At 45.9% G+C, this 9,135-nt stretch overlaps 1 protein-coding gene across 2 annotated transcripts in view; it reads right to left on the reverse strand.

Moving 5' to 3' along the window:
- Positions 1-1,376: 1,376 nt before the first annotated feature.
- Positions 1,377-9,135, reverse strand: part of Pde7b (phosphodiesterase 7B) — a 302,172-nt gene continuing 294,413 nt past the window's right edge. For both annotated transcript variants that reach the window (XM_055599417.1, XM_055599418.1), the window contains one exon: positions 1,377-4,825. In XM_055599417.1, the coding sequence (XP_055455392.1) occupies positions 4,623-4,825 (203 nt within the window). In that variant the 3' untranslated portion in view covers positions 1,377-4,622. The remainder of the gene's footprint in view (positions 4,826-9,135) is intronic.

Genomic DNA, 9,135 nt, shown 5'->3' on the forward strand with positions numbered 1-9,135 from the left:
GTTAAGATTTATGCATTGTGCCAGGAGGGGACTTTTATTGTCAGATGCCCTGTAACTGGAGAGACAGATGGTTGTGAGCAACTTATGGGGACTGAGTATTGAACTCAGGCCCTCTGCAAGAGCAACTCATGTGCTTAACTGCTGAGCCATCTCTCCAGCCCCTAAAGAGTTTGTTTTATTTTAAAAAATGTCTTAGTTGTGTGTTTCTGTGTGTTCACGTGTGAGCATGAATCCAGCACTTGCAGAGGATAGAAGAGGATGTCAAGCCTGGAGTACAGGCAGGTGCCTTGTGTGGGTGCTGAAAACTGAGTTTGGGTCCTCTGCAAGAGCAGCGCAAACGCAACTGCTGAGCCATTGGTCCAGCCCCTGCAAAGCAATGTCTTTTAATTGCCACAGCAGTAGTAGAAAAGGTCTTGCAGTTTGAAAACAATTTTGGAGTGATTATTCACAAAACGGGGAATGAAACTTTTTTCTGTTCCAGAAGGCTTTCTTCCTCTAGCGTTTGCCTCTTTGAGGTGGTTTGTTTCAGCTGCTGTCATGGGCATGTCGCTGTGTCTTTACGAAGCACTTCCCTGGCTGGGTGTGGTGGCATATGCCTTAATCCCAGCCTTCACTCAGTAGAAGAACAGGTGGATTTCTACCAGTTTGAGACCAGACCCTGTCTCAAAAGAAACCAAGAAAAAAAAAAAAAAAAAGGCAAGACAAAAGTGAAGCAGTCCCTGATACACTGTTCTTTCTTTACACAGTCAGATAGCCTACTGCAGGACCCAGGCCTTTCGGACCCCGGGTCTCAGCATAGCATCAGGGCGTGGGAGCTCTTCCATCAGTACCGAATTGCCCTTTTCCTGCTCACATGTTTCACCTCCCCGACGGCATCAGCTAGGCCCCCATGCTTGCCCGACTCATGTCGGATCTTCACTTGGACTGCCACTGTGTCCTGTGATGTTGACCTTACGCTGCAGAGCACACACAGGTGAAAAGGAGTTCTGCTTTCTTGTGGGGTATTCAGGAATCAGTGGGATTCGGAAGAACAGTCTTAACGAAAGAGGTATGGAGTATATGTAATGATAGTCCTCACTGCATCCTCATTCATACACGTGCCGGGAAATGTGAAGCAGAAAAACAGAGGATTCTGGAAAATGCAGAATCCGAGGGGAGGCCATCCTTCACTTCATGACAGACAAGGAGTGAGTGATGTCTTTCTCCAGATAGACATTTCTGCAGCGCTGGGGGAAGGAGCCACACAGACCATGTTTGCAACTGTGCTCTTTGAATATTTCTCATCAGTAACATTTCCATTTGGTTGGCTGGATGTGTTACTTGGGGAGAATCAGGATATTTTTATACTGTGATATTTTAAAGAAATTATCTTTATTTTTAAATGTTCATCTGGATAGACATGCCAATGGATATTTCGGCCACATTTTTGAGCAAAACTCACAAGTTTGTTTTTTTTCCCCAAACATTACATGTGTACACAAGATGACACAGTTTTACAGTCCTAAAAGAACAAAGCATGAGGATTACAGTGAGATACAAGCTCATAACCAAATCCAAGTCAGTGAGCAGATCTGAGTCAACACAAAAGGCCACACAACTGTTTTACAGGAAGGGCTATCTGGAGACGGACTTGCAGATGTGCTCCAAGGCCCTTCCAGGGAAGCTGTAAGCAGGGAGAGGGAGAAACAGCTAGCTTTTCCTTAACCTAACAGGGGAGTATGGGTTGACAGGGTTTCACGTATCAGGTCTGACTGTGTACTGATGACTGTGAAGAAGGCGCTGATTATCAGGGCTGGCAGTGTTCACTTTTTCTCTCTCCCTCCCTCCTCTCTTTTCTTTATCTCTCTCACTGATATCTTGGCTTTGACTTACTAAAAAAAATAGTTCTTTGAGTTCTTCCTTTCTAAGCAATGTAGGAATTAGCTCAGTAACTCAACAGCTGATGCTCCATTAGCTAGGTGGGCTAGCAGATGAAGATTTGAAAGCTCTGCCGACATGTGCATCAAGAGCCACGTCTCCACTACGAATTGGACATCCTGTATTAAATTACTCCCAGGCAGCCACTGGCAGGCAAAAAGAAGAGTTTTCACTTTTTTTTTTTTTTAACAAATGAAGAGCTCAAGAAGTTTCCAGACAGGAAAAAAAGGGCAGGTGTGTCTGCTTTATACATCAGGCTCTCTTTACTTCTGATTTTTATTAACATGTGTTTTAACCACTGGGTGTTTAGTAGTTTTATTTATTTTTTGTCTCATCTTTAGGACTAACTTACAATGTGAAAACCTTTGCCCTATAAACCTGGAACTACTAAGACTGCCCTATCCTAATTAAATTAAAATATAATTATAATTCAAGCAAAATCTACTTCCTAAGCCCCAGGTTTAGACCAGAAACAATGTTTTCTTTACCATTTCTATTTTGTCATCCTGAACAATTGATATCCTTGATTTTTCTCTCCTATGCATAAACCAGACTACTACAGTCCAAGATGAGAGTTTGAAGCAGGAATCCATCTGCTGTGTTCTCATCTGAAGACTTGGTTATGCTCAGAGCTTCAGAATGCCGTGGCTGACACAGAAAACAAAAGTTAGTGTGCAGCTCCCATAACTTCCCTTTCACCCACACCAGGGATTTCAGTGTTTCATCCACCCCTTTCACAGGCTCTTCATACTTTTCCTTAGCCCTCATCTAACAATCTTGCTTACCTTAATGAAAATATAATCAACTTTCCAATTCCTCCCAAAACCTTGAGTCTGCAAGCCCCAGTCTCTCAGTAGGAACATAGTCCAGGCCAGTCGAGTTTTTAACATGTCGCTTGTATTATTAGGGAGAAGCAAAAAGACCCACATCATTCGCACTGAGGAGATGAGCTTGAGAAGCGGCTTGATCGTGGCAGAAATGCTCCCTCTCCCACCGCACGCTAAGGTAAAGAGAGAGGGCCACTGGCAGTTTCCACCTAACATGAGTCATGCTAGAGCGTCTGAGAAGGCTCAACGCACAGTTTGGCTGGGTAAGAATACCGGAATACGCAGGGCTTTGCAGCCAAGTGCCTGCGGAAGAGGGGCAACGGTTCCGAGCTGACCCTGCCGGCTGCAGCCTTAATGAGCCACACTGACCTGCTAGGAAGGTAAAGTCTCTTATAAAACTGAAATAGTTTCTTTACTTAAATAATATTAAACTCAGCTAAAACAGTTGGGCAGTTGTTCACATGAAACTATAGAAGAAAAAAGAAATATCCAGTTACTATCAATACCAAAGAACTGTACGCCAACCAATCATGGACCGAAAGGACTTTGGTTTTTAGCCATATCAGACAAATGTGTGGCATGGGAGCAGGGAGTTCCCTGACGGCCAGGTGACAGGGTCACAGAAGGCCTTTGAGACCTGCTGAGGCTCCTGGGAGGCCGAGGCACCCCTTGTTCCATAACAGGAGTCACATAAACACAAGCTTATCAGCTGGTTTGTGAAAACAGTGTGCAACGTTCCCCCACTGGAGGGTGACTTGTGTCTTCCTGAAAGGGCGTCATTAACCTAAGGAAACCATACTTGGTGCCATAGACCAAAAACTATGATCTCAAGAGGAATGCCCGAGAAGTTTCCAAAAAAGGTTTCCTCCAAGACAGTACTGTTTTCGGCCTCTGACCTTAGTGGGGAAAGCAGAGAGAGATGGTTGTCGGGAGCAGGCAGTTCAGAAAGACAGCTGTAAGGATTTAGGTTGGGCAGCTTAGGGAAGAGGAAACATATTTAAAGTTAAGGCCTTTATCTGCGAACAACAGTATATCAATAAACTCTATATCATATGTACAAATGCATTCTCTTGTATTAAAACTAACAGTATTCTGTTCACAGTGCCATTGTTTATACAGGTAGCAATCCCATAATACTCGTGTATTTTGGCATGGGAATCAGTAGCGTTTGGTATTTACAGAAAATGTACACGTGTGAATATAAACAGGCCGCTGAATCCGGAAAAGACAGGTTGGCTAACGGTGCAAAGGAATGAACTGTGCAGCACCTTCCACCCGATGGGAGGGGAAACACGGTTTCAGAAACCGCAAAGGTGCCGCGTCTCTGACCCGAAGCGGCATGGAGTCACTAGCAAAACAACGAACCCCCTCTTAGGTTTGGGTACACTGAGTTTCCTTAGTCCAGAGTTCTAGACCCATTGTCTGGTGCATGAAATAGAAAAGTTAAAAAGGTTTATTATTATTTCGTAATAACAACTATTATTAAAATAGAAGGTAGTTTCTCTCGCACTCCCGTCTGTGCTCTGGCACTGAAGACCAGTCTCGCAGTTCCGAGTATGCTGGTGTTGTCATGCAGGTCAGCTGTCAGATGGCGAACCCTAGCATGCTCTGGCCTTGGGAGCCACTGCGGCTCGGTGTGACGGGGGCCGGAGCGGGACACGGCAGGAGCACCCCTTTCTTCCTCCCAGTCTCCTCCATCGGGGAAGCCGCCCCGGAATCCGCTCCGCCAAGGGACGGAGCCGCTCGTTTCGGCAGCCAGCGCTGAGCTGACCTGGCTTCTGTACACTCAGGGAAGCGGGGCGGTCCTCGGCAGGCCAGGCGCGGGGTGCGGGCGACCCAGAGCTTGCGGCGGGGCAGCTCCTGCAGGCTCCGGCGGCCTCAGGGCGCGGCGCCTTCCTCCGGGGCCTCGGGTTCGGGCCCCGCGGCCTCCGGGCCCCCGCGTCTGTGCTGCTTGGACAGCAGGCTCTTCCACTGCGCTTTGTTGTGCGCCAGGTGGCTTAGCATGTTCTCCGACAGGGTGCTGTTCCCGGTGAACCGGGCCCACTCGCGGAAGAGCGGCTCCACGATGTAAGTCATGAAACCTGCAACAGCAAGGCCACAGGCGAGGTCACCGCCAGGGGTCAGGCCACCCCCTTCACTCCCCGACAGCCAACTGCTGCAGTGCACCGCCAGGGCTAACATAGACAGACAGGGGGACTAGCCTTAGATTAGTGGCTCCCGCTTAAGCTGTCCTTCTTTCTCTCATTTGGGAAAAGGAGCTGAGTACCAACCAGACCCACAGAATTCTTGTTATAAACGGCTCAACGGCCGTTAAACAGTGAAAGCTCCTGGCTTAGTGAACATTAGCTGTTGTTATCTGCAGAGACAGACAAGCAGAAAAGAAAAAGTGTACGGAACTAGGGAAGGCGGGTGGAGAGGGAAGGAACTACAGGAAGGTGACACCAGGGAGTCGGAAAGCCTTCATTCAGGTTAGCTGCAGGGAGACTTTTCGAGATTATTATTTTATAGCATTGACCTGCTGTCGACGACAGCAACCACATCTTAAATGGAGTCTTTTTCCTTGCGTATTTCATTTTATCTTTTGGAGGTAAAGACATGGTAGGTAGCCTAGGCTAGCCTCTTGCCTCAGCCTCTCAGACGCTGAGATTACAGGCATGTGCCACCATGCCCAGCTGCAAACATTCATTGTCAAGACAGAACTAAGAAAGGGTGCATTCAGAACTTGGCTCATGCCAGGTAGCTCTACAACTGAGCACGTGCCCAGCCCCTTGGATACACATTTTTTACCTGCAAGAAGAAACCCTGCTTTAGTGACTACAAAACTGTTTGATATTAGACTTGCTAGTTTCTTCCAACCCCCTTCCTGACAGGGTCTTATTACACAGTCCTGGCTGGGCTTGAACTCATCTTGGCCTGCCTGTCTCAACCTCTAGAGTGCTAAGTTACAGGATTCTGTACTCACACCCAGATAAAGTATCTGTTGTCTTAGTCACAGAACACTCATTGCCATCTAATCCTATCTTACTGTTAATGTGTTTTCTATACTAACAAAGATAACTTTCTGGACAACATGGAATTATTGGAATTATCACAAGCTTGGATTTATTTACATTTCATTGTGTTTCCTTGAAATGGAAGCATGAGAAAAAAAAGGCAGATTTTTTTTTGTCATAACATATTTTCCAGTAACTAACCCTTTATATTTATAAACATGTGAATTATAAGACTTGAGCTGAAGCTATTATTGGACAAAGAGCAGACATGTGGCCTGTGGAAATGCTAGGGAGATGGGAGAAGGATGCAGCGGTGTAAGAGGTTAGGATGCATGTCTGAAGTCTCTTATGTGAAGTGTGATTTAAAGCTTGTGCCGTGTCATTGAGATAACCCAAACTCAGGAAAGATGCTGAGGCCAGTGGTTTCATGTCTGATTGATCATGCTAACACAGTGATGAGTGTCAGCAATAAGGATTTCCCTTTGTACTTGCTGTTCTTGAGTTTACATCACTTTACACTGGAAAAGGATAGATGTTTAACATTTAAAAATGCAAAACGATAGTCTTCTAAAATCCAAAGTATGAATCTTAGAAAGTGCTGCTTCCTAAGTAGAAAGGTTATAGACCCAATATTAAAAAAGAAAAAGAAGAAGAATGCAACTCAGCTCCTCCTGGTGTTACCCTGGAATTGCTTCTGTTCATACTGGTTTTATAGGAAGACTTCTTGATCTAGATAGGAAAGTGAGTTTAAGTCTACCTAAGCGTCAGCTGGGCTTGGGAACTGCTCCACCCTGTGCCATCTGGCTCCCTCTTCTCCGGGGATGAGCTCACTCTACCTGGTATTGTCCTGACGTGGTGGGAGGGGAGGGGGGGGAATAGTGATTTTAACACAACACAGGTTGAGGGAAACTTTTTGCCTTCCTATAGACTTCACCAATCAGAGATTCATTTGTGTCTTTTAAAAACGCTGGACGTGGGGGAGTGGGTATGCAAGAGGGGGAAGTGCTTCTTCCTTGCGGGAAATATGACTTCAACAGAAGATCAAACCTAAATATCCGGAATATCTCCTTTTGGATTGGGTTAGGAAAGAGAGAGGTAGAGCAGCACACTCTTTAATCATTTGATGGGGAGATGGAGCAAGGAAAGGGGTTGTGCACGGCTTACTGAGAATTAAAGGTGTATGAAAAAGTCTCACAGGATCCCATTCGTTAGCAATCTCACTTCAAAATACAGCTTAAAAAAAGTTTGAATGGAATTGTCCTGCAGAGGTGGGCACTGCCTCTCTCAGAAGACATGGATTGTTAAATGAAAAGTGCAGCACAAGGCATGGGATACCATCCAAAGGTCTCCAAGACAATGTAGGCTGTTGCCATGGCTACCCACCACAACTGCATCGTGAGAGCGTACTTCGGAAGACACCACACAATTCTGACGTAAGCTATAGAGAGATAAATCTCAAACTGACTGGGAGACTTCCTCCTCGGTGGCTAGCTTTCATTGTGCCAGAAGATGCTATGCAGGTTGCTTGGAGAAACGAGACCAATAGCTTCACTTGGTGCTGGGACCTGCATGCCACAGTTTTGACCTGTTAGACAGGATGTGCCTACTGGCACACCAGAGCGCTGTGAGTTAACCGATCACTTCCTGATTGGGTTGGAGGCCTGTTCCACAGGAAAGAATTTCTTGTCTGGCCTTGCGATCCTAATGTAGAGTTCACGGCTATCAAGGTCACAGGCTCTAGGGAAGAGCTTGTTTCTCTAAACTGTGTTCATACCGGCAGATCCGGGTCCCTCCCGACCTTGGTTAGAGATGCCCCCTCTGCAGTACACAGCAGCCAGTGGAGAAAGAATTAGCCAAAGCGCTAGGGACAGGAGACTGGGTACCCAGCATTAAATGAGACATCTGTATTAGCCTATCCTCCCCTGCCCCTTCCCAGAGGCTCAGGGAGCACTGTGGAACAGGAGACAAAAAAAAAAAAAAAGTAAAATCAGAGGATGTGGAGGAATGCTGAGAGAAGCTGTCCTCTGGAAATGACTTGGCTACCACACTCATGAACTAAGCAGTCGTGGATACTGACACGAGACCTACACCATGGTAAGGCAGCTAAAGTTCCCGCAGAGCCGGGGTAGATGATCTTTAAGCCTGACCATACTGAGTCGCTTTTGGCAGTAGACAGTGGCTGGGGCAGGGATAATATATATATATATTTATTAAGGATGTAACCAGTGGCAGGTCGCCCAGGCTCCAGTGAATGCCTCCATATCCATGCACTTATGGCAGCTCTAATTGGACTTGGGTCACAAAAAAGAAAAGACATGAAGCTGGTGTGTGTGTGCATGAGTGTGCTGGGGAGCTGTGCAGAAAGTTGGAGGGGGAGATAGAGCGTAGACGTGATCAGATTTCATTACATGTGTGGAATTATCAAAGCTAAAGGAAAAAAAAGGTTATACTAGGTGTCCTTATTAGTCAGTACAATAGTCATAGACAAGAAGAGCTGCTTAAGTCAGGGGGATTCAGAAAAGAGAAAATAGCTTCATTTTGGAGTGGAGGAATGGATATATATGTGGGGGCTGGAGCCTGCAGCATCTTAGACTTTTTTATCTGTTTAGTTTTGCCCAGTTTAGTCCGATCTCCCTTGTCACCTTTCCTCACCTGAACCTGTGAGAGCTGGCAGCTGTGTAACAGGAAGAGTTATGAATGGAATGCTGCTGTATAATCACCGTCTCTTTCTTTTATTATTGTTATTCTGATCTAGTAGCCATGGGAGTTCCCTTTTTACTCACTCTCCACCCCATTTTAGAGGCAGTATCTATGGCAACCACATATCACTAAGCTGAAAAAACGGGGCATAAGATGAGACAAAATATGTGTGTTCTCATGACAACAACAGGACAGAGCTCTGAAATGAGCCCTGCCTTTCCGAGCTAGGCTGGATGCTTAATGGTGTAAATGTTTGTATTTGGGAATGCGTGACTCAGAGCGTTATAAACAGTAACCTGGCAAGATTTTTTTCTACCCAGAGCTTAACAATGGGAGTCTCAGAATTAGGAATCCTACCTATAAAACCTCCCTTAAAACAAAAGCACAGAGCAGGGCTGGACTCCAGGGGGTCAGGCTGCATCTCTGTGGTTGCATCTTCACTCCCCAGTAATTTTGAGATGCCCTTTACCCTGGGTCCTCTTCTCTGCTTTTCTTTTCTCTTCTCTTCTTTCCTTTTTAAGCCCTGGCTGTCCTGGAAGTCACTTTGTAGACCAGGCTGGCCCTGAACTTACAGAGATCCGCCTGCATCTGCCTCCCAAGTGCTAGAATTAAAAGTGTGTGCCCCTATGTCTCAGCAAGGGTCTATCTATCTATCTATCTATCTATCTATCTATCTATCTATCTATCTATCTATCTAT

This window comes from Psammomys obesus, unplaced genomic scaffold (genome assembly GCF_907164565.1).
Source record: "Psammomys obesus unplaced genomic scaffold, mPsaObe1.curated_primary_1811, whole genome shotgun sequence".
Classification (NCBI taxonomy): Eukaryota; Metazoa; Chordata; class Mammalia; order Rodentia; family Muridae; genus Psammomys; species Psammomys obesus.